The sequence below is a fragment of the Hydra vulgaris genome, chromosome 11, assembly GCF_038396675.1.
Source record: "Hydra vulgaris chromosome 11, alternate assembly HydraT2T_AEP".
NCBI classification, from domain to species: Eukaryota; Metazoa; Cnidaria; class Hydrozoa; order Anthoathecata; family Hydridae; genus Hydra; species Hydra vulgaris.
Window position 1 is genome coordinate 14646636 of NC_088930.1, and position 27047 is coordinate 14673682.

The window sequence follows — 27047 nt, forward strand, 5'->3', positions numbered from 1 at the left end:
TAAATTTGCATTTTACAAAATAACTATTGAATGACGTCAATGATATTGGACGGGCTTACTTGTTAGTTTGATAAAGAAATTCTTTAATATAGTCATTATAATAAGAAAAAAATTTATGCTGGCAAGAATTTCTACTTTGTTTAATTTAAAAAACAAAACGAGTTTTAATTCATATCAAACTGCTGGATTTATTTGATGCCGATTGTATCCAGTAAACAGGAATTTATACGTTCGCTGCACGACGCACTATATTTATTTAAAAATATCGCTTAAGACCAAAGGTTCTTGTTAGCAGAAGATGTCGGTAATTTTGTTACAGCTAATTCTATTATTTTTAAATTCTTTGTGTCGGTTCAGCATGTGTGGGCTAAATTTAATAAGGAATTAACACTAAACAGTTAATAATAAAACTAATAAAACATTACCTCAAGGGTGCTACCCAAAGGTGTCTATTCTAGTTATCAGTAAAAACGTGTATTTTATAAACTTCGCTTTGCTCCTCAAAAAACATTCGTAAACATCTAAGAAATGAAATTAAATTCGGTTATTTGTCTATTCACTTAAATATGATTTAAAAACTTTCTCTAGCGTGATTATAATTATATTCAATCTTATTATCTATATTCATATTTCCCTAAAGATCATTATTGATTATATATAACAATAGATTATACACTATTTTATGAAATAAAATAATGTATAATCTGAAAAACTGTAAAGGATTTACAAACTCTTAGCAAACCTCTTCATACCTCAAACTTTAGTTTATGACTTTTAGTTTTTATTTAGTAATAGTAATAAAAGCAATATATTTAAGCTGTAACCGATAATTCGGCGAGTGCACAAAGTACACTTTGCTCACTTTGTACAAAGTACACTTTGCTTATACCATTATTCAATATAGTTAAATTATTTAAAATCCATTTGCTAAGTTTAGCTTTAAAAGAAATACTCACAGAAATAGCATTAACAATAACAGTAGATAGTCGGTTCCACATAAAAGTACACTAACTTAGGTTCTGTTAAAAATAATGCCAAGGCAAAAAACAATTTAATTACAACTTGTTTGTTAAAAACTTCTTTGCAAACCTTTCTTGGTTAAAGTAAAAATTACTTTTTCAATTCGATTGAATATTTTGTATATATAAATTAATTCGCCCCGAGCCCGTATATATATATATATATATATATATATATATATATATATATATATATATATATATATATATATATATATATATATATATATATATATATATAGACCCCTCTACAGACCCCCTAAAAAATTACGTCCACATTCAACAACCCCCCCCCCCCCTTCCATTTGAAAAAACAAAAATTAAATGGAAAAAAAAACAAAACGATATTTTAAATAGACTAGTTTACAACTAAAACAAAAAAAGAGATTAAAAGTAAACTATTTAGAGAACGATTTAAAATTACAAACACTTGCTCTAAACAAAAAGTGAACCAAAGTAAAAGGTATAGAAAAAAAGTTATTAAACTTTTAGCTTAAGAATGTATTTCCAGTTTATAACTATAAAAACTTACTCCGATCAGAAATAATAAAGATTAAAGGGTGTTTACAAAAATGTATACACCTAACGCGTTTAAATTAGGAACATATTTCAAATTAATGCAACACTTCAATGTGCCAATCCTCCTCACTTTAATTTTAGACCTAATTCAATTTCACTGAAAAAGCCAATTATTTCTAATAAAGTTTAGTATAACGAAAAATGCATTTAACAAATTGTATAAACCAGGGGTCGGCAACCTATTAAGACAGAAAAGCCAAAAGTTGCAACTTAAAAAATTTTAGTCTGATGTGCAAACAAAAAAGAATTATTTAAGTACATGGTCTATATTATATTATTTAAACGTTTATACAAGAGATTGGCCACCTGCGGCTTGTAAGCCTCGTGTCGTTCTTTCGATTTCAAGATTCGCTTCTTTAGCTTCATGCACAAATTAATATAATATTGAAATTAATATATTATTGAAATAAAGATGTTGGTACACTTTAAAAACAGAATTTTTAAAGAGCTACCAACATCTTCATTTCAAATCTTTTTTCAAATCATCTACCAAATCTTTTTTTCAATATTATATTTATATATTAAAGTTTTATTTACATATTAAACTTATATCAATATTATATTTATATATTAAGTTTATATATAAACGACTTAAGTTATGCATCAGTGAAATTAAACCCAATTATGTTTGCTGATGATACAAATCTCTTTCTTTCCAACTATAGTATCAAGCAACTTTATGCTGACATGAACTTTTAATTAAATAAGATAAATGATTGGTTTCAAGCAAATAAACTCTCATTAAACGTTAAAAAAACAAAGTATACATTATTTTATAAAAAGTCGCAAGAAGGAAACCTTCCCCTCAAACTACCAAATCTTTTTTTAAATAATAAAGAAATAAAACAGGAAGACTCTTTAAAGTTCTTAGGGATACTTGTGGATAAGCATTTATCTTGGCTTCCCCATATTAAATATTTACAATCAAAAGTTAGTAAAGCCATCGGCATGATGTACCGAGTTCGTCCTTATGTTAATATTATATGTCTTAAATTAATTTACTTCTCTTTAATTCATTGTTTTATCAGTTATGCCAATATTACATGGGGCAGCACGCAAACTACTAAACTTAAAAATATACTTAGTGTTCAAAAACATGCGTGTAGAATTATATACGGAAAAAAAAGAAGGGAGCACACGAAACCTTTAATGCTTGACATGAAAATGATGAATATTTATGAAATAAATATTTATCAACACCTAATTTTTATGTATAAGTTTACAAATAACCTAACTCCAGTAAATTTTAATTGTAAGTTTAAAAAAAATATAAATGAAAAGTATTTCCTTAGAACAAACCAATCAAATTTCTTTAAATTGCCTAAGAAACTAAACAAGTTTACAGAGTGTTCAATAGCATTTCGCGGACCAAAAATATGGAACTATTTTAAAAAAAAAGAAGCTAAAAAAGATAATATGGTAAAATCATTAAACTCATTTAAGTTGCTAGCAAAAAAACACATTTTTAATTCGGAGGAATTACAAGAACTCCGTTAAGTTTTATCAAAATAGTTTTACTTTTTTATTCTTTGAAAAATTAATTGTACATATCTTTTGTAGTTATTTATGCAATGGTGTATATATTTTAAATCCTTGAGTATTTAAATTTGAAGTTTTTACATCTTACTTTTATCTGCAGTTTATTTGAACATTTTGACGACATTTTATTTTTTCAAGGGGCTCGATGAAAAGATTGTGGTGGTATTGTATCACCCATATCTTCTTTGAGTCCCGGTCTGTTTTTTAAATTATCTTATTTGTTTATATATTTTATTACGTGATAATCTTATGAACTTATTTTGTTAAACAGCAAAATATATTCTAAACTAAAAAAAAAATGAAAAAAATAAATATCATATTTATATATTAAATTAATATTTATGCATGGAGCTATAGAGTCGCATCAACCGCAGGTTGCCGATCCCTGGTATAAACGTTTAAATAATATAGTATAGACCATTTATTTACGTAAATCTATTTTGTTTGCACAGCAGACTAACCAACGACAACCTTAAAAAAATAGTAGTGTTATGAGTAAACACCCTTTATGTGCTTATTTAGTTCTGTACGAGAACAGTCTTTTTAAAAAACGCAACACGGTTTTTAAAAAGTAGGAATAAAAATAGCTTTAAAATACTGAAGGTTTAGCGAGTATGTAACACAGGGCTGCAAACGCTGCCTAATTTTTCTTTTTTTAAGTAACTACCCAGCAAACACTGCGCGTATAAAAAACTTACAATGTAGGTTCAGTTTACGTTTTGAACGTCCTAGACCTTTTTGGAACCCAAATATTTTTTTATTTTTGTTAGCGTGGAACGTTCAAAAGACGTCTGAATTACATTTGGAAGTGTGTCTTTTCAAGATAAAACACAGATCAAACAAACATGTAAAATAAAATTAAAATCTCGCTTTTTAGTATTGGTCAAAAATATTTAGTTTTATGGTTAACTTTTTGAAAATATTTTTTTGGTAGTTTTCAAAGGAGCCGTTAAATACAGGAATGGCTCCCTATTTTGATTGGATGAAAAAATTTTGTTTCACTAAGTCCGAAAAACATTTTTTCTCGTTTACCGGATATCGTGACTTGTATATGTTATATATGGAACATGTATATGAAATATTATGAATATATTCTTTAGATCGGAGCAAATATTTTGACCAATCAAATTAGGGAGCCATTCCTGTAAAAGTTTTAGGTTTTATTTACCTAAACTTTATTTACCGCTATTGTTTTTAATTTGTTTATGGTATTATAGTTTACTAACTTTGTTAATTTGTTTTTATGTTATTCTTAAGTAAAACATATACCGAGAGTGTTAAGTAAAACATGTACAGAGAGTAAAACATAAAATTATATTATTTTTTGTTATACATTCAATGTGTAAATAAAAATTTTATTTATTTTTATTTACTAATTTTTATTTTATTAATTTTATAAATAATTAAATAATAAAAAATTTTATAACTGTATTTTATTAAAATACAGTGTTTTTTATTACCACATTGATTGTATAACAATATGTTTTGTTATTGTAAATGTATTATAATACACTTACAATAGTTACCCTGTGTGTTACACACAGGTTTGTAATAGGTAAATGTAATAGGTAAGTGTATTATAATGCACTTACCTATTACATTTACCTGTTACATTATTGCATTTAATAATTAACCTGTGTGTAACACTCAGATTAATTATTATAAATGTATTATTATACATTTACAATAAGTAACATGTATTATTATACATTTACAATAACAAAGCAACACAATTTTTTACACGCTACTACTAAGGCAATACTTTTACATTCTAAGCTATGGCAATTCCTTTGCCTCAGCTACTAGAATTTCAAGATCTTTGTTTTCTTTTATTGTCAAATTATGAAGCTCTTTGATTGATTTATATCTTAGCATCTGCAAATTTACTCAGATTCTTTATTACAAAGTTTTTTTGACAATAATTTATTAGTTTTACCAACAATGGTCTTGAACAATGTTATACAATATTGTCTTTTTTACCAAGCCGGATCACTTTAATTATATTTTTCTTAACAATATGTGAAGTAGTTATAGTAAATATTTGAATACAAAATTACTCATCTTTTTGGTATGATTTATCTAATGAGGTAATGTTACTTTCTGATACTCTAAATAGTATTATGTTGTTTGGCCTTCAACTTTGTTTTGTAATCTCCTAATTTATGAGTTTACCTGCACCAGAAATCTTTTACAAGACCAATGTGTCTGGTTAAAAAATGAAAAAGGAGAGGGTCTTAAAAAGCTCTGGGTGGGTGGGAAAATTTTCTGAAAATTAATAAATGCTCCTTGTGTATAAAGCAGTTGAAATACATTTTTTTATGAACTCATTGCTCACAAAATGTAACCTTCCTACACACTCCACAAGCCCATTTCCCAGATATTTTTGCTTGGTCATTCTTAACTGGATGACTAATGTCTTTATCATGTTAATCCTTAGCTCTTTTGTTTCAATTCCATCTTTTCAACACTGAAACTTTTCAACACTATATATTAATTCTCCTTCAACTACATAAATTAGTTTTTATGCTAAAATAAGTCTAAACTCTTTACAAATAGATTACAAGACGGTTATAAAAACCTAGGGTGTATCACTGAACAATGCTGCACAACAACCTTTACTTTCAAACTAACACTCTCTTTCTTTTGTTTTCATTTATGTTGTGATATTTTCATACAAAGTCATGAGAACTTTTTTAACATCTGAATATCATTAAACCCATCGCACAAGCTCTCATGGCACTTTTTCAACGTTAACAAGCAATAGGAGACTCTGAGCTCTATTAATAGCTCTGATTCTACTTCACTAAATTAAATTACCTTTGTATACAGCTTTTACTTTTTTTCGAATGAGGAAACCTACTTCAATAATATAATTGTTGTTACTTTATCAACTTTATCTTAAACACACTTTTTTTTCTGAAAAAAACTTATAAAAAACACCAATAACGCAATAGAGTGAGCTAATTGAAACTTAAAAGCTGTCATATTATTGATTGTGATCATGTTAAACAATATGCTGATTAGGTCTGTTGTTATTTTTATACTAAATAAAAATTCTTTCTTTATCTATGGGTGGGAATTTTAGAGGGGGGGGGTGTCTTATTAAGCTCAAGGTGGGTGGGAAAATTTCCCAAAAATTCACAAACGTCCCCCCTTTTTTTATCTAGGACTCGAGAGTATTTATAACTATAGAGCAAACATCTATTTTCATTTCTTTTTTTTTTTATAGACTTGTGTGTTTGTGTTAAGTTGTATAAAATTTTACAAAGGTGTTGCCAATTTTTATGTATTCTTTATATGTTTATCTTTTAGAAGGCTACAAAGTAAAATTCAAAAGTAAATGTTAATTAAATCTATATAATTCACCCCAAACAGTTATACATGAAGTCTGAGATGCAGATGGTGAAGATTTGCTGCACGTCACATCAATCAGAGTAATGTTTGTGATTACATCAAAAACCTTATTAGAGTCATGATTTAGTAAATCTTAATGAAAAAAACTGTTTGGTAAAAAAGTCTTACCAAAAAAAAATATCTGTTAAATTTAGAAATATTCAACTGTCTAAAAGATTACTTCTATAAAAAAAGTGTAGTGCATACATCTCGATGTGTTCTTTTTCATTAATTCTTTGTAAATAAAAAGTTAATTTGTCAATGCAATATATATCAAATTTAGCCTATTTCAAAAAAGTGTGATTTTTTTAATAAAATGTAACACTAAGTAATCTAATGCTGAAAGTCCATAAAGTGCGCTTTGCCCATGCGCTTTGAAGTTTAGAGTTGCTAAAATAAGAAAATTTGTTTTGTCATATATTATACTGCAGAAAAACACTAAAATTAAGGTAAATTGAAAATATTAATTGCTCTGGTTACCAGCGAAGTCAAAAGCGATTGCCATAAAAACAATGTCAAAAATTGCATGCTGTGTGCATGCAAGTGTTTGTTACCTAAATGAATTTATTTTTTCTGCAATTTATTTTTATGTTAAAATTCTAACGAAAATTAAATTCTTGTTGCTTTTTTAATATTCACGAATTGTAAGAAGGAAAAAATTAAAAAGCGCATTTTCAACTTCCATCAACTAGAAAAAAAGTTGATATCAAAATTTTTAACCTTGATTATAGCCAGTTATGAATATTTTTTTTTTTTCAATGAAATGATTAGGGGTCGTCCACAAATTACTTTCACTATAAGGGGCAGGGGGTTTGGTGATTTTGTGATGACTCGTACAAAACTTGCTTCTAAAGTGTTACGATTTTGAGACAAAGGTGGGGGGGGGGGAGGGGGAAGGAGGGTTAAAAACGGTCAAAAATTGTGTGACGTATTTTATGGACGACCCCTTATCAAAAAACTACATTAGACTTTATATTTATTAGTTAACCGAAAAATTAAATTGACATTTAGTTTTGTAATTATTTGCATTATTCCAAGAAAAGTTTATTTTTCAAGTTTAAAAAAAATAAAAATCATAAATAATGTAATAAAATTATTATTAGTGAATTTTTCAACTCAAGATATTAACTGTTCTAATTACTCAACAAAAAAAATCAGCTATCCTGATTTCAACAATGCTTTGGATTGCATAACTTCTAAAAGTTGTGTGAAAAATGATAAAAAGAGAAAATTTGTGTACAACAAATTTTATTTTTTTATTTTTAAAAACACAGTTACAAAATAAAGTTAAAATTAGCTCATCAGTTTTTTAAATTTCCATATGAAAAACCATCTGAATGCAGAAACGAACAATGCATGCGACATCGTGATTTACATGCTCGCAAATGTTCTAGACATGCCAATTTGAAAAACTTTTTCGACCGTGCAAAGAGTACCTTGGATATGATATACCATAGGAATTTTTTTATGCTGAAGATTTGCAACCCGCTTTTTTTTAGCAAAAGCATTAAAAATTTTAAAAGCAGTAAGCTTAACCGCTTCGTATCTATCTCGTGCGCAATAAAACCAATTGGTTATTACCGTTAGTAAATCAGCAGTATAATGAGAAAATCATATGCATTTGTGCCATGCGTAGAATCAATACAAACACCATTTTTTCCAAACTGTTGCAGCATTTTTTTTTGATGTTCTGTTTGCATTATAATTATAAAGTCTGATTCTTTAAATGTATAACATGTATCTAACTCACCCTGTAGTTTATAATATAAAACAGGACTATTTCCCTTCATTTGCCATTCTTTTAGCCAAATTGCAACACTGTCTTGATCATTGGCATGAAGTTGTATAGAAATAATGTTGAATGCTTTCTCTAGGTTTTTGATATCTTGACGCTGGGTTAAATGTAACCTGGATTGAACACAACTTTTTTTATCTCTAATATCATCTAGGATTCTATTTTTGGTTACACCCATTTTAAGTTTGCTAGCAATTTCTTGCCTTTGAACACTTGATTGAGAAATATGTTGAATTTCATTTTTATGTCCATAGTGTGAATAACAAGCATTAACAATAACATGTCCATCTACGGTTTGGGTAACTTTAAGTGTGGACGTGCAATTTTTAGCAATTTTTCGATTTCCTATTAAGTCGATATTTGAGATCATACCCAGTAGGCACAGCGACGTGACAAAAACGTGAATTTCACGTCATTTTGGCACGTGACATTTAGGTGACTTTTTGTTCCCCATGAAATGACCAATTCACGTGATTTATGGACGTGTTTTTCACGTTACTTTTGGCACGTGATATTTAGGTAACTTTTTGGTCCCCATGAACTGTCTAAAAGACGTGCTTTTTACGTTAATTTTGGCACGTAATATTTAAGTAATAATTATGCTTTATAAAAACGAAGTGTTTGGATTCGTGTAAAGAAAAAAACTCATCGTCGAGGAAATATTTAATACGTATTAAATTACATGGTTTTATTAGTCAGTATATTAGTTCTTGATATAAACATTTTGAATTTGTAATAAAAGCAACACTTTTGTTAAAATATCCTCCTTATATCCAATAAGTAATAAGTACAAAGTCATAGATCTGCAACTTACGAAGAGCATACTTCGATCCACAAAGAGCGCACTTCAAACTTAATCTAACGAACCAGTCGATATATTCTCCCATAAAAGCACGCTTCAAACATAATCTAACGAATCAGTCGATATTTTCTCCTATAAGAGTACGCATCAAACTTTATCTAATGAATCAGATTTAGCTGAAAGAAACGAATAAAATCTTAAATAATAATATGGTTATTTAATAACTATCTTAAATCACAAACTTTTAAAACAAATCTTACTTGGTAAGTTGCCAACCATTTTGGCAACAAGATTTTCTAGTTGTTTTCTTTTATCTAAATCATTAAATAATTTTAAGAAAACAATACTACATACAATGTAGAAAAATAAAAAAAGTCATTTGCCTTCTAATTTTATACTCTTATTGCTAAAAAATAAATAAGGATTTAATAAAAAAAGACATAACAAAAAAGTCGACAGATAAATAAAAAAAAGAAGTACAAAATAAAAAATACAAGTCTAAAAAAATATTGTTTATCTAATATATCTATATCTAATATCTGTCTATAGATAAATATATATATATATATATAAAGTTAATAACTGATGGGCGTGATTAGAAAAAGACCTGTACTCACCTTATGTGATAACATCTGATTAAATAATTTGTTTTCTTTGTTTTCCATCTTCTTATATTTGCACTTGATTCTGCATTAACTTGTTCATACATTAACTCACTAGATGCAAAGGTTACAGCCCACGAAGTTGCTTTAAATGAGTAATCTACAAAGTTTTGAACATTAAATGTAATTTTAGAATGCACACAGAAAAATTATAACAATTTAAAAAAATGTAATAGTTACCACATAACCTCACAACATTATAGTGGGGATTTTATATCATGATTTTCCTACCCATGGTGAGATTTTCACCTTGAGGCTCCTTTTGCTGTGGAAACATTCACCACGGCTAAGGTGCCTCATCTACCCCTTATAATTATATATAATATATTAAGTATAAAACTAAAAGTATGTATAATAAAGTATTGTCAAATTAGGTCACCAATATATACCGAGTACTAAAAATTCAACTCAGAACCAAGTTACATTCTCCAACAAGATATGAACTAAATTAAATTCTTGCTACAGGGTGCGATCACAAAAGAAGACGAAACGAGGGAAAAGTGAATTTTCTCAAATTTTAAAAGTTAAAAGGTTATTGTGTCTTACTACAGAATGATATTCCTAGGCAATAACATAACAATACCATTGGATCTTCCTAGTCAATAATATTTTATACAGAACTTATCATTTATCATGTAGTTTAATAAATTTAATAATAAAAAAGCTATAATAACTTATTTATTATTAAATTAATTACATCGACAAATTTGACAGTCTAAAATATTATATAATAGGGTAGAAAAAAAAGTATACCTTGTATTAGGGTTTGATCTTTTGCATGCTGCAATATGAGAATTATCTGCCATAACGTTACACGATTTTGAACTAAGCTTTTTAATATATTTATTAAACCTAAATTGACAAAAAATTGATATAAAATAATATATGTTTAGATAAAATATTATATATGTGACATTTTATTTTTGTCAAAAATGCATTGCGATGTTATAAGATATCTTATACCCTGATATATCTTATACCCTGAAATATCTTATACCCTGATACTTTTTTTATTATTATAAAACTACAATGCAAAATAATTATATTATTATAAAAGTATAATAAAAAGTAATTACAATAATGAATATATAAACTATATATTTCATATAATCATTATATTTAAAAAATTCGGAAAATTGTTTGCGGAAAATATCCTGAAAAAATTCAGAATATTTCCCCCCTAATTTTTCCCTTAATTTTGCATTCAGCCAAGTTGATGACAATAATATATACTTTAACTTGCATGTATGGAAAACTTTTCGGATATTTGGAAAAAGATAAATTTCAGAAAAATATCCGGTATTCCGGGAATATCCCAAAAAAAATAATTCCTGAAACTATATTATAAAAAAATAGTAAATAAAATAAAGAATATCTTTCCAAGTTTCTAATCATAGGTTTTTATTGAGAATAAAAAAAGTTCCAAAATACACAATAATTTGGCAACGTAACTTTCATGCTTCAATCAAGTAAAATTGTAACCTGGACGAGGTCACCTAAAATATACATGATTGAAAAGTGAAGAAGGAAACTGGGTAAGCATGCATCAAACTTTATCTAATGAATAAGTCGATATTTTAACCAATAATAGCTAGCGACACCAAATTTAGCTAAAAAGAAACAAATAAAAACTTAAATAATAATATGATTATTAAATAATTATCTTAAATCACATATTTTTAACACAAGTCTTACATGGTGAGTCGCCAACTGTTTTGGCAACAAGATTTTCTGGTGTTGCTATTTCTTTGATCTAAATCATGAAACAATTTTTAAAAAAAGCAATGCTATATTTGAGAGAAACTTGCTTTACATATTGGAAGGTTGTCAACATTGAAAGATAAGTATAATGCAGTTTCAAATACAATAGCGTCATAATCATCTTTTTGTGGGGGAAACATTGAACAAATCTGCATTAATAACCTGTTTTATATTGTACATTAGGGGTATGACTAAAAAATTTTTTTAAGAATTTTTAATTCCCCCTGTCACCATGAGTGGAGAAGTTATATTTATAAACAGAAAATATAAGTTTTTAATGTTAATTTTTGAAAAAGATTACCCCCATGCTGAAAATAATTTTTCCTATCTTTTTAATGTTATCCTAATAAGTTATAAATATTGCTAAAAATGGTCTTGCTTCAGACAAGAATAAGAAAGTTTGGGAATCAAATTTAGTGAGATTTGAAAAAGCTAAGACTTCAAGAATATGTGCTATTGTTAAAAGTATTAGTGAAATGAATAAAATGTCTTCAGAACAGCATATTATTGATTAATTTAAAAGTTTCTCATCAAATGTTAAAAGCAGAAAGGAGAGAGTTGGCTAAAGAAATTGAACTAATATGGAGAAAGCTGAATATTCCAATTTTACAAGGTAAATCACCATCAGAAAGAAAAATAGAAAATGTATTGAAAACACTTGACAAAAATAGTCGAAAACCTGGAACTCAAAATTTTACCCGATTGTTTAACAAAACTGATGAGAAAGGTGAGTGGTTGTGTCAGGAAGATAAAGAGTTTTATGGTCTGCAAATGTCAATAAATGGAATAGTTGGATATTGTGCCACGATTGAAGATACTGAAGGTATTCATCCAAGAAAACTGGTGTTGATAAAGAAACAAATGTTCAAAAAACAAATCAGCCAAGACTGAGATTTCAATGAACCAGCTAGTGAAGGAGGTTATTCAGTAACTGAAGAGCAGTGTTCCAGCAGTGATACCGAAGCTAAAGATGTCGAAAGTTTGTCATCATCATCTAAAAGATAAAAAACAAATTTGTCTGTAAATTTGGTGATTTCTGCAAAGATTAGTACCAAAAAAGCACATAAAGTCTGCAAAACATTATCAAAAAATGGAATTTCTATTCCTACTCCAACTCATAGTGGTGTCTTCAAAGATGTCGGGAAAGAAGGAGAAAAGTTGAAAGCAAATTATATGGAGAACTTAAAAAATGAAAAGCGGTCTTTACACTTTGATGGAAAACACATAGAGAAAATGGAACATCAAGTAGTTGTTTTTAAATAAAAGAAAGGAGTTAGACTTGCTGTTCTTGAGCTGATGAATGGAAAAGGTGAAACAATATTTAATGGGATAAAACTTGTGCTGGATGAATATGAGCTGTGGCTAGCCATAAAAATGGTTGTATCTGATACAACATATGTAAATATCGGAACAAGAATTGGTGTAGTAACACTGTCACAGAAACATTTCAAAACCATTGGACTAGAAAAACCTTCTTTTTTAGAATGCCACCACCATATTTTACATGTCATGAATAATCTTTTTGAAAGATCAACAACAAAACCAAATCTTCATTACCCATATGTGACAAGATTATGGCAAGAGTACAAGAACCCGAAGTTATTACTTTAGAATACTGGAGATCCTTTGACAAAAGTGAATTAGGTAGGCTGGCGAGATGACATGGACTTCCTGTATCACTTAATAGCTTGTTATAAAAAGTTCAAAAGCACAGGTACCTTTCCAAAAGTGAATTTCAAATCACATCCTGCTATAAGCAATTCAAGATGGAACTTGAGAGTAATTTTTGTTCTACTTGCTTACATTCTAATACCAGACTATCAAGAATCGAAATCTGCTCAAGCAGCATGCAACTTCATCTATGGTTCATGGGGTGATATATGGTTTGGTGATCACTACTTCAATCCTGCAGATTTTGTTCATCTATTAGAAGCATGCAATGAGCATCCAAAAGCATTAAAATTGTTGAAGACATTTTGGTCCACAGAGCCAACACCAATTCCAACACAAGGGTCAAATATATGTGCAGAACGTGCAGTAAAAGTGATGCAAGATTTAGTGCCTTTATGTCATAGCATAGAAAAACTTAACATTAAATACTTATTGTCAAATACACTGTAAAATAATTTTAATTATTCATGTTTATTGGTTTTCTATAAAGTACTGGAACATGTGTTGCAAAATTACATTTCTTATATTCCATAAATCTTGTTTTTAAATGGGAGGGGGGGGGGGGAAATACAATTCAAATATATATATTAATCATATAATATTTAAATAATTTCAAAAAATGAAATAAATAAGTATTAACCTTTTTTAACAAGTAAAGCACAAGATCAAGATGTCATATATTACAAAAAGATAAAGTATATAATAATAATATATACATATATCAATAATAAATAACATAACACATTTGTTTATTGATATTATCTTGGATAAATTCTTTAACCTTTTTGTTAAAAACCAAATAATACAAGAAAATCTATTTTTGGTTTTTATCTAATCGACTCTTGAGCAATAATGTATGCAGAAGTTCTACAGACATTATTATTGCTCAAGAATCAAGAATAAGTTCTGCTAGAACTTATAATTTGTCCATGTAGCTTACTTAATTTGATATTAAATTTGTTTTAACATAACTTATTTTGTACTAAATTAAGTAAGCAAAATGGACAAATTCGCCAGTCTAAAATATTATATCATAAAGTAGAAAAAAAGCATACCTTGTACTTGAGTTTAATCTTATTTGTGTAATAGGGACGCTTGGTACTAATTTATTTAACTTAATTCGATGTAATTTGGATATTAGATATTACAACTTAAAATATATTGGACTATTTAGTTCTGTTTTAAATGCATTGCGTTATAATTTATTATATAGACCAAATTTTTTTTTTTAACTATGATTAAACTACAATAAAAATTAATTATATCATCATAACAGTAAAATAATTATAACTAATATAATGAATACAAAAACTATACTATAAAAAAATAAATAATATAATAAAAAATATTATTTCATATTTCTTATCACAGGTTTTTATTAAGAATAAAAATAGTTTTGTTAGGCGCGATATTTTGGCACGTAACTTTCACGTAAAATAGTAACCTGGACAAAGTCACCTAAAATAAACGTGATTGAAACGTGAGTAAAACGTTGCGTGCCTACTGAGTATAGATTAAAATAATATTTGTATATCATATATATATAATACATAAAACTCTAAATATAGTAAAGATAATCATCATCTGTATAATTTTAAAAGATTTTTAAAACAAAGTGACCTATAGCACACAAAAACTAAACATGTTTAAGAGTTTTTAGATATTTACATTAGGTGTTCTAATATTGTTTGAAATAAATAATGTATTTAACAAAAATTTAATAAGAAAGTGGTCACTGAATTAAGTCTTATAACAGTAATTAGATAAACAATGCTAATAAATTAAAATTTGTGGCAAATACAAATATTTTTCTTCTTCTAAATATCGTTATTTACTTGATACATACCACTACTTTTAACTAGTCTTTTCTTCGCAATGCATTTATAAAATCCACTTCTGTAGCATTGATAGTATGATACTTTCCTACCATCTTTATCAATCTTTTCACCAGAAGGTAAAACATATTGTGTTGCATTATTACTTTCAATATCTGATTTCCACATTTCAAATTCTAAAAAATTATTTACAAAAATCAAATAATCACTACAAGACAAAAAAGGAGAAAATGAATTTGAAAACAATTATCATTGTGTAACAACTTATATAAAAAAAATTCATAACATCAACAGGAACTGTACTAAAACATAGGCAATAAATATTTTTTAGAACCTATTCATGTTAGTAATTATGTTTGAAATTATTACAAATTCAAAATCATTTCCACAACACATAATCACTAACATATTAAAAAAATAATAAAGCAAGAATACAAAAATTTGTATGCAAAATAAATGGCACTTTTACTCTAAACTATATTTAAATAAAACATTATTTACTTTTGAAAACATTAGAGCATTACCTCGATAATTAGCAAACAATAATTTTTCTTTCAGAAAGGTATAAAAATGAACTGCAGATAAATGTTTTCTTAAATCCTTAATTTGCCTACATTTAAATCCACATTGAAGACAAAAAGAATTTCCTGATTGAATATTTTCTTGTGCTTCATCAATTGATTTGTGTTTATTTTTCATATGCCGCAGCATGTTTTTTTTTTGGGTGAAAGAGATAGTACAAATTGCGCATTTTAAAGATAAAAAATTGGTATTTTTTACATTGGCCATTTTCTTTTTATTTATGTTGGATTCGAAAACATTTGTATATATGGCAACTTCATCAGAATCAGTATCACATACTTCAAAACTGGTGGAAACTTCACGCACAATAGTGGTAGGAACAACAAAATCAAGATTTATTTCTTTTGAGATAAACCATGACATTAAAACTAATCTTAAATATTTAGAATATTTAGTAGGGTCTTTTAGAAAATTGTAATTATTGTTCTCTATTTGACCATTATTTATCATACAGTTAAAGTAGTCATATTTTAAGCAAGAGATTGCACATACTATTATGGTAATAACTCCACAAATATTTCCACATGTCTGCATGGGATAATTTTCTTTGCAAAAAGAACTGCATTTTTTAACTCCATTCATGTGTGTCTTTGGATCATGACAATAAGTGATATTAAAGCTTTCGCTTATGTGATACAATTTTCTGATTAATAATTTAACTTAAGTTAAAAAATCATCTGGAGCTGTCCATCCTAAAGAATCTCCATAGTAAAAATTACCTTCAATACTATTATAAACTGCAAGTGTCCAGTGGCAACCTACATTTAAATCTGTGCCAGAAAATGTTTTCTCATTGTTTCCTCCAATATTTATAATAAAGATCAGCTTTTCAGGGACAACTGTTATTCTTGATACATAATGCTCAATATTTCCTAAAAAGTTAAAATAAATTACCTTTGAATGGCCTTGAATAGAGTTTAAAATGCTAGAAATTTGCAGCATATGATCTGATGAAAGCCATCTAGCACAACATAACTCAGCTAAAGTATTAGGGTTCATCACATATTCTGATATTTCTTTGTTAGCTGGCCTTCTAAAAAGCACTTCTTTGAATTTTTCTATTAAATTTTGAGAAGGAAAAATACTGATTGATTTTGGTACTAACTTGGGAGAATTAAACCATGTTAACTCTTGATCAACTGCTAGCTTCATTTCTTGAACCCTATGAAGAGCTATTAGATGCTGAACACTTTCATACATGAACTTTCCTAGGTTGCATTCTATATAATGGATTCCACTCGCAATATTATTGCGCATAGATAGTTCAGTGGACCATTTCATTAACTGATGTTTAGGTGGTAAACTTTTAAGAGAAAATACATCATCAGTTATATCCACAGGAGACTGGCGTGTTTTGATAGAATAATCTTGAACAGATTTAATAAACTGTTTCTGTGACTCGCAAGCATTATGTCGATTATAATTGTTGATCGCAAGGTGATTAAGCTTTAACTTGTTTGAAGACAAGCTAGCAGATGCCTAAACAAAAGTTATGTCTTTTAGAAGAAGAAAAATTGCATTATCTTTAATGAAATAAAACTGTACTAAAACTCACCATCGTTATTGCGTATTAGATACTAGAATCTAGTAGCGAGTTCTATCGCATTTATATTGTACATATATTATATATGTATATCCATACTAAGGCATAAACTTTTTTTAAATACGGCAACGAGAAAAAATTGTTTTTCGGACTAAGGAAAACAATCTTTTTTCGTCCAATCAAAATAGGGAGCCATTCCTGTATTTAACGATTAGTGTTTTCAAATGCGTGCGCCATTTTTTATTTAATATCGAAATAACATTGAAATCTAAACACTAATAACTAACGGTTTCATAAAGAGTTATTAGATTGTAAGTTAATAATTTAATCGTTATTACATTAATAGATTATTTCTTAGATTTTTTTAACAATTTGATTTATATTTAGTTTTACTATATATGAAATAATAAACTTAAAAAAAATTAATCTTCTTAAACTGTATTTATTTTTTTTATATAGATAATTATATCAAAAACTGTGTTAATAGTTTATGATAAAACTGAAAATACAGTCTAAATGAACTGAAAATTAAATTTTTTTGTCCAAAATTTGTAAAAGGCTTAAATAAACAATATTACAAAGTAATAATTACTTTTAATCAAGAATAATAAGTGAATCAAATAAGTTTGATTCATTTCTTTCAAAAGGAATTTTTCATAGTAGAATATACATATATATACAATCTATATTGTCATTGTATATACAATGACAATATATAATGTATACACGAAGACAAAAAGTGTTATATAACTTTCATTGTTATGTTATATTATAGTATAATATTTATGTTATGTTATGTTATAGTATAATATATTATATATTTAATATATAACATATTTTATTTTATGTTGTATATATAACATTTATTGTTATGTTATAGTATAACTTATACAAGACAATAATATTGTCATTGTACATTGTCATTCTATGACAATAAATAAAAAATGTATGATTTGTATGTATAATAAGAAAAATTCATTCCAAAAGAATAACATCTAGTCAAATTCTGTATCTAAAATGTATAATTTTTTATTTGTTTGGTTGATAGTTTTATATTTAATGACACTTTTTTATTTTTGGTGGTATTTATTTTTGTTATATGTTAATACTTTTGAAAAAAAAACGCTCTGCCCCAACCCAAACCTTTAGCTAATATATATATATATATATATATATATATATATATATATATATATATATATATATATATATATATATATATATATATATATATATATATATATATATATATATTTATATATATATATATATATATATATATATATATATATATATATACATATATATATATATATATATATATATATATATATATATATATATATATATATATATATATATATATATATATATATATACCTATACACAATCACTGGTTGGGTCTGCATCAGTTTGGAAATATGAAGTTCTACAAACATTCATATGAGATAATATTTGTCAGTCATCTGTGGTACATGCTTCTTCTTCATTGACACTGTTCTTGAATCCTTTATTTTGAATCAAATGAGTCTTAAATCCATATATATGTATATACATATATACATATATATATATATATATATATATATATATATATATATATATATATATATATATATATATTTTAAAACTTGGATGTAATTGCAAAAGAGATGTAGAATTTTATAGACAAATCTGATAATGACTTTTATTGGTATATGAGGAGCCCATTTGAAAGCTATTATATTATGCATAATAACAAGTTGTTAAAATATAATTACTTATTACATAATAATAGTTAAGTTTGCCTTCACAATTGTATAAGCTAACTTGATTGAATCTTTATTATATTCTTTATTTTATATTCTATAAATCTTATTTATATATATATATTTTTTTTTGTATTTTGCAGAGACCATGCCCAAGTATTCCGACATTGAACTAGAAAATTGTGTTAGAAAAAATGCGTTTTTTGTACGTCCCCGTGTTTGCTGGGTAAATTTATTTAAAAAAGTGACATTGTTGGCGTCAACTTGTTTTCGCCTGCCCCCCTCCTCCTTGTCAATAAATGTCAAAAAAATTCAGACCTCTCCTCCCCCCTAATTTGTTGGCGTAATTTATTGACAGCCCCTAAGCTGGGTTACACTGACTTAGGGACTGGAAATTATTTAGTTACTAAATTTAACAGATCTGCAAACTAAAGAACAAAAATAGAAACTTTAAAGACAAGATTTTAATATTTTCAAATAAACATTGTATTTTTATTTATATCTATTTATTTATATTTATTTTCTTTATTTCTATGTTTTTTATTTTTATTTATCTTACATTTTAGCGCGATCAAATAGTGCACATTTTAAATTGTTTAAGAATAGGCTCAGTAAATACATTTACCAATAATATATTATATAAACTAGATGACTGACTTGCGGGATTTTATTGGATGAAAAACGAAGCCGCATTTTTTTGTTTATAAACATAGTCCACTATTTGTAAAAAAGACAAAAGCTGAAGCCGATGTGTGGAATAAAAGTTAAAAAGTTATGCAAGTTAAGAGCATCAAAAGTTCCCTATAAGTTAAAGATCAAAAACAAATTTTAATAATTATAAATTACCTATAAAAAGTTTTTTTATGAACCTAAGTTTATTAAAAAGTATTATAATTATAAAAATGCTTCAAAAGCGTCGGTCGTTTCATTTTTCTATTTAAAGTTTTAATCAAAAATTTGAAAGGAACCATAAATTATTATTTTACAAGTATTCTAATTTCTTAACACTTTTACATAAATAGTATTTATATTTAAAATATATTTACTTCATTTAAGAAAAGAAAAGTTAAATAAAAATTGCTTACAAATTTAATCCGACATTTATAAAAAAGGAAAAAGTGGCTTCACTTTTCGGATCGAAAATAGACATCTGGTTTACATTATATATCATTTTTGGTTTGGGCAGACAGCCTTTTATCCAAAGAGAAAACAATGTTTGAAAATTTGTAAACAATTTTCTGGTCATCCTTTTTAACTTTTTATAATGTAAATTGTAAATATGTAAAATAAATGATAAATTGATCTGTATGTGAATAAATAATATAAATGATCTGTATGTGATTGATATGTGTATGTAAATGATATGTAATGAATTGTAATATAATTGTAAATATGTAAAATAAATGTAAATTGTAAAATAAATGATAAATTGATAAAAGACTTTATATACACAATTTATTTCAAAACAAATTAGTTTTTGTTTGGACTTAAACAAATAAAAAGACTTTGGATCATAAAACAAGTCTATATACAAACTACATGGTTCTCATGTTATACGGATAAAGTTAAATGTATTAACTTTTAAAAACTTAATTTACAAAGTTTGATAATTTCATGCACGACTGGGAAATTTTTCATTAAGCAAAAATTGTTAAGACATGGCTCCAAGAAAATGCGATTAAATTTTTTGTAGTTGGAGTTATAAACCAAAACTGCTGGTGAGTTTGGGTTCTGTTTATTTATTTTTATTTTTTTTTGTAATTTATTTCGTGACTACTTATTTTATATACAATTAGCTTTAATACATTTATAAATTAGATAAGAATTAGAATAATGAAAGGAGCAAGTAGAAGACTGTAATCTTATCATCAAGCCCCCTTTCATTTGCAATTTTGCAATAAGTTTCACGTGAGATTAATGTGAAAAATTCTTAATAAAATAAACCAATGATATAATCACCCATAAGTAGAATTCGTAAGTAGAAATAAACCATGGTATAATCATCGTTTGTAGTTATCCAAAAGAGATAAATTCGTTTTAGTTATTATTGATTTGATCTTTAAAAATAGGAGAGTATGTTGAAGCCACTAAAGTTAAATAGGTGCTGTTTGACTGCTGCTTTAAAGTGATCTGATGACTTCGTATTTTTTATTTCCTCTTTAAAGATCGAATTCCATAGCCGCGGTCCTCGAGATGAGATAGAGAAGTCAGTTATTTTAAGTAAAGTCTTCGGAATTTTCAAGTTTTGAAAAGAGTACTTCGTTGGGTATTTGTGATCAATGGTGGAAAATTGATTTTCAAAGTATTTTGGTAGCAAGTTGTTTTGCGATTGAAACATAAATAATAAATTTTGGAGGAGGTTCAGTTCATAAATATTTAGAGCTCCAATTTCCCTGAATAATGGTTTGGCGTGGGTATATCTATTAGTATTGCATACTACTCGACATGCTTGCTTTTGTTTAACGTATATTTTCTTTAGTACTGAAGAGTGCGTGCTTGCCCAAACAATATTGCAATAGTTGTTATTACTGTGAATGAACTAATAATATATATTTTTTAAGCAAGTTTTATTTAAAAGGTGTTTTATTTTATACATGATGCCAATTGACTTGGAGATTATGTTTTCGATGTGCAAAATATGATTCTTCCAACAAAGATTTTCTTGAAAAATCATTCCCAGAATTTTCATAAAATGGTCTCTTTCTATATTAATGTATAAGCTTGGGAAGTTGAAGTGGTAAGTTAACGGAGTTAGATGATTTGTGAAATAAAACATACTTAGTTTTGAGGATGTTTAAGGAAAGTTTATTAGCTTTGAACCACTCATTTAAGTTTTGCAGCTCGTGATTAACTGTCGAAAATATTATTTTTATATTTGAGTGAGTATAGAAAATATTTGTACCATCAGCAAAAAGAGTAAAGTTTAGAATGTTTGAAGTTAAGTAGATATCGTTCACATAGAGTAAAAATAGTAAAGGTTCAAGAATTGAGCCTTGGGGTACACCACAACTAATTGTTTGTTATCGTGTACATGCTGAGTTGTGCGACGCTCTTTGTTTCCTGTTATTTAAGTAACATCTGAACCATTTTAGATTGTTGTTTGTTATTCCATATATCTCTAGCTTGTGTAGGAAAATCTCGTGGTCAACTGTATCGAATGCTTTGGTTTAATCAATAAACAAGGCTAGAGTATATTCATTATTTTCAAAACCATTCAAAATTTTATTGACTAATTCAATTATTGCATGATATGTTGAATGGCTCTTGCAAAAACCAAACTGTTTGCTATACAGAATATTATTTATTTCAAGATAGTTATATAATCTATTATGCACGATACGTTCAAGAAGTTTTGAAAAGCAAGAAAGAATTGATATAGGCCTATAGTTGGATGCTAAAGAGTCATCGCCATTCTTATAAATAGGGACTATTCTTGCTAATTTTAATTGGTCAGGAAAAACACCAGTTTTAAAGGATAAATTGAATATTGTTAAAAGAGGCGATTCGATAATATCAAAATCTGATTTTAAAACAATTGCATTGATTTCGTCGATGCCTGGACTTTTGTTGGTTTTTAGTAAATTTAAAGCTGTTCGAAGTTCATCCGAGGATATTTCAAACTCATTCATAACTGAGTGTGTTTTTTTTAAAAAGGACTAAAACGTTTTGCTTCCCGTAATTATTTTTTCGACTAAATTTTTACCAACGTTAATAAAGAATTCATTAAACATATCAGCAGTTTTGTCTTTGTCAAAAACTATATAATACATTATAATACAGCCGGCAGCATATCTAAGAAATGGAATAATAGAAAAGTCATAAAATAAGGCCTAATCTGAATCTGTTCTAATAGTTTGAGAAGCCTATTCAAAGTACTAAACCATGTACTTATACTTCACTCTTTTATGTTTGTGTACTTTTTTTTTAAACAAAATATTTTCTAGTAATAAATACGTACACTATACAGTACAAAAACACTTTAAAAAGCCGATATCCTGCTACAAGTGCTCGTGTCAAATCCATTTGCATAAATTTGAACCAGAGACTAACCTTATCAAAAGCGTTAACGAAGTCCAGAGGAATCAAGACGATTTCAGGACAAAGTTAATCATTAAAAATTAATTATTCTTCTGAGTTCGTTTATTTAAGTACACAAAACAAGAGGGACAACGCAGTTTATTAATAATTATTCTCTCTTTTGTCTATTTGATAACTTTCTTTTATAGACAGCGTCGCTTCGGCCCAGCTCTGGCAGAAGTTGTGTTTTTGTGCTTTTTGCTGTTGTTTTAATTATGAATATTAATAAATATATGATGATTGATTATTGAAAAACAAAAAGGTCAGAATATAATTAAATCGTTTAATAAAATGTGTCGAAATTAATTTGGTTGAAATATTTATTTGGCTGATGGTTTTCTTAAAGATAAATTAAAATATATTAGAAGTTAGAAATTAACCCAACTTCTAATATATTAAAATATATTAGAAGTTGGATATACAGGTGACGAATGGTGTATTATTCGTCACCTTGTAATCCTTAGATATTTGTTTAAATTAAATAACTTAGCTTTGAATTAACTTATCCAGAGACATTAAATAAATAATAACTATTAACGTAAAATAAAAATTACTATCGTTTTATTAATATATTACCATTTGACTGCAAATCAAATTATGTTAGAAATATTAACTCTTTGTATATAAAATTCACAATCGTTATTCGCTCCCTAGCGGGTTATAAAATGTGGTTCAAAGTAAACTCATAAAAGTAAACTCATAAATTTGTCATTTTTTGAAATTAAATTGTCGTTATTTCAAATACGAAACTCTAATTGTTCTCTAGCTGATTGTAAAACGTGATGCAATGCAAACACATAAAGTCTATTGAAAATTCGAAACGCTAATTTCTCCCTAGCGGGTTGAAGAAACTCTTTTAAAAAGCTTGCGCTAATGATGAGCAAAATCATTATTCTTATTGCAATGTAAACAATACTAATAAATCAATATTAAAATATGGATAAAACCGCATTACTTAACTTATTGATGGTCTCGTATGGAAATGCTCATCCCGAAAAAAAAAAGGCTAATATGCAGAAAGAAGTCCATAGTATATGGAATTCATTAAAAGAAGAGAAACTGGTGCGTAAGGATCTTGAATCAAGAGTAATGTATTTAATCAATTTATTTAATTAAAAGGCAATGAAGTTCAAGAGCAAGCAATTATCATTTTGGGCCAATACTCCAAAACAGTCTGCCCCCACGTATACTCCACTTGAATTTGACAAGAATTCCTCACAGTTTGTTGAGCCCACCAATGAGCGATCTGTTATTGATGATCAACAAAGTGCATTAACTTTGAGTTACTTAACCACGAAAAATCAAAAAAATGCAAGAACAGTGGCTCAAGATCGACTCAATTCTGAGATTGCAGCTTTAAATTGTGAAGTTGCTGGACTGAAGACTAGAAAGAGAAGTGGATTCATTGCTGAAGCTGAAGAGGATGATTTAAAAAAAAAAGAAGAAGAAACTAGCTATTCTATGTAAAGAACTGGTTAAAAAAAAGTATGATCAAGCTCAACAGAAGAAAACTAGGGAACTGAAAAAAGCTAGAATGGAGGAAATCTGCTTGGAGCATTGAGAAGTCTAAGAAAAACTAAAAATCAAAAAGAAACCTGGTCGACCGTCATTTGAAGTAGATCAACCCTCTTCTTTTGAAGACGATTATGGATATTGCTCTCCATGGTTCGTCCGCTGATGAAAAATGTCGGTCAGAGGTTCTTCGGGTAATGATAGTTTAGCTATGTTTGTTAATATTGTATTTGTTAGAATTTTACTCTTAATTAGTACTTGCACTATTGTAAATATCCTTGAAATCTTAACAACTTATTTCAAGATTTGATTTTAATTTAATTTACGAAATAAATCCCGTTTTCTGTAAAAAAGTTAATTATATCCAAATATATTTCTTTATTATTTAGAGCATTAAAACTCTCGACGAATCGACATCCGAGATGAACAAAATTGGATTTTTAATCAGCAAGAGCGCCCTTTATACTCGTCTACTTCCAAGAAGTTACGGAACATTAGAAGGCAAAAGGCACGTCAAAACAGTCCCTGTTAGATTGATCAGTCCTCAGAATGAATCTCATTTAAAACATGTTGACGGACTCTTTGCAGTTCAACTATAAAATATGTGGAAGAAGCTTGTTCTATTTTAGGGCCAGATGAAGTGTGTTTCATTAGCCAAGACGCCAAGACGACAAGACTAGAGTGCCAATTGGAATCACAGCAGCCAAAAAACAGGCGCCGTTGTTGATGCATTTGGAGTACCGGATAACTCTCCCGACCATGACTGGGTCGTGGCTGCTAAACACAAGCTTATACCACCTGTATACGCTGGAATTACGATCAAAAAAGATGGTCTCGGAAAAAAAGATGCTGTTACTTATTCTGGACCTACCAACATTGCTGTTCGATCAGGAAAACACGCATCCTCGACCGTCTTCGCTCATGGATTAGACTTTCAGCGGCTCGTGAATATCAAAGAATTCGACTCTATTACCAGAGATCCTCAAACTAATATGGTTAAGCCTATTGTTGTGTTTAGCATCGATGGAGGACCCGACGAAAATCCCAGATACCAGAAAGTAATTGAAATTGGGATTCACCATTTCTTGAAGAATAACCTTGACGCTCTTTTCATCATGACGAACGCTCCAGGCCGCAGTGCATTCAACAGAGCTAAGCGACGAATGGCTCCTCTAAATAAAGAATTATCTGGGGTGATTCTGCCGCACGAATATTACAGAACTCATCTTGGTTCTCAAAGTAATTACATTGACAAAAGTTAATTTGTAAAAATATTAATATAATTTTTAACCTATAATATTTATAATAATTTAACCAACATATCTTTTTAAATCAGACAGGACAATAGATGAAAATTTAGAAAAACAAAACTTTGGTTTTGCTGGACAGGCTTTGGCTGATATTTGGTCTGATCTACAAATTGACGGTTATCTAACCATTGCAGAGTATATTGATCCAGAAAAATCAGAGCTAGAGTCAAGGAGCCTTTTATTACAAGATCAACGTTGGATTGCCGATCATCTTCGTACAAGTCAATATTTTACTCAAATTGTGAAATGTGAAAATCGTTTTTGTTGTCGGACTAATAGAAGCTCTCACTTTACTCTAAGTTGAGCAAGATTTCTTCCGCCGCCTGTCCCTGTCAACCAAACGAGCGACGGGTTCAAAGCAGTAGATGTCTCAGAAAGAGCAAAAGAATTGTTTCCATCATCCGTCTTTATGCTCATTGCATCAAATATTGAAAGTATTCTTCCTCGTATTGCCAAAGGATTTCCAATTTTGCCGTATGATGCGTTTTTTCCATCAATTCAGTCTAGCCTAGCTGATAGAATCTGTAAAAAGTGCAATATCTACTTTGCCTCTCGTGCTTTGTTGAAATATCACGCTTCTATCCATTCTTCTGCTATAACACTCAAACTCTAATCAAAAGGGCCCAACCTGTTCGTATCGCTGCCAAGCGCCAGACAGAATGTTTGGCAATTATCGCCTTGCAGAAGAGTTCGGAAACTGCTGAATGGTTAGATGAAAATGAAGTTGACGCAACGAATTTGATTGTACCTCAAGAATACGATATCCTTTTAGAGCGCGGAGAGCATTCACTACCTATTGTTTCAATCGATGATCACTTCAACAACCTATGGGAAAATTATATTAAAGATATATAATACTATTTGCTTAGTTGATTATGTAATGAGATATCGACTATTATATAATATAATTTGATGAGATCTACTATTATATAAATGTATAATTTAGTCAGAAAAAAAGTCAATGGTTTTTAAGCATTTTTATTGTTTTTTAGGGGGAGAGTACATAACGGGGGTTGGCCGAAAATTGACAGTTTGACAAAGGGGGGAGGGGGAGTTGAAAAGTTGATGACCCGCTTATTAAAATTATTGATTTCCTCTTTGCTGATAAAAATTTAAAGAAATTTCTTGAAAAGAAAACGGCTATCAGGCATGGCTTTTATGGTAGTTATTTTGATGGACCTAACTGTGCCAAAGTTTTAAGAAACTAATATTTTTATGT

At 28.1% G+C, this 27047-nt stretch overlaps 1 protein-coding gene and 1 long non-coding RNA gene across 10 annotated transcripts; one reads left to right on the forward strand and one right to left on the reverse strand.

Annotated features, from left to right (window-relative positions):
- Positions 1–8973: 8973 nt before the first annotated feature.
- LOC136087446 (uncharacterized) lies at positions 8974–17317 on the reverse strand. Of its 9 annotated transcripts, XR_010641795.1 has the most exons (7): positions 17194–17317; positions 15581–17117; positions 15068–15232; positions 11485–11542; positions 11272–11399; positions 10543–10641; positions 9745–9889 (listed from the first exon to the last, which is right to left on the reverse strand). XR_010641795.1 is itself a non-coding variant. In XM_065810221.1 (5 exons), exons 2-5 carry the CDS (start codon positions 16218–16220, stop codon positions 9438–9440), a joined length of 954 nt encoding a protein of 317 aa, XP_065666293.1. In that variant the 5' UTR covers positions 16221–17117; positions 17194–17317; the 3' UTR covers positions 9387–9437. The 9 variants fall into 9 exon arrangements, 2 of the variants coding, with proteins under 2 accessions (XP_065666293.1, XP_065666294.1); XR_010641793.1 differs by lacking the exons at positions 10543–10641; positions 11272–11399; positions 11485–11542 and adding exons at positions 8974–9259; positions 9388–9441; XR_010641792.1 differs by lacking the exons at positions 10543–10641; positions 11272–11399; positions 11485–11542 and adding exons at positions 8974–9303; positions 9388–9441 and having other exon boundaries at positions 17194–17316.
- A 1-nt stretch (position 17318) lies between these two features.
- On the forward strand, positions 17319–26800 carry LOC136087447 (uncharacterized). The gene is made up of 3 exons (XR_010641799.1): positions 17319–17492; positions 19073–24712; positions 24908–26800. It is a non-coding gene; the product is annotated as an uncharacterized LOC136087447 (long non-coding RNA).
- The last annotated feature ends 247 nt before the right edge of the window (positions 26801–27047 follow it).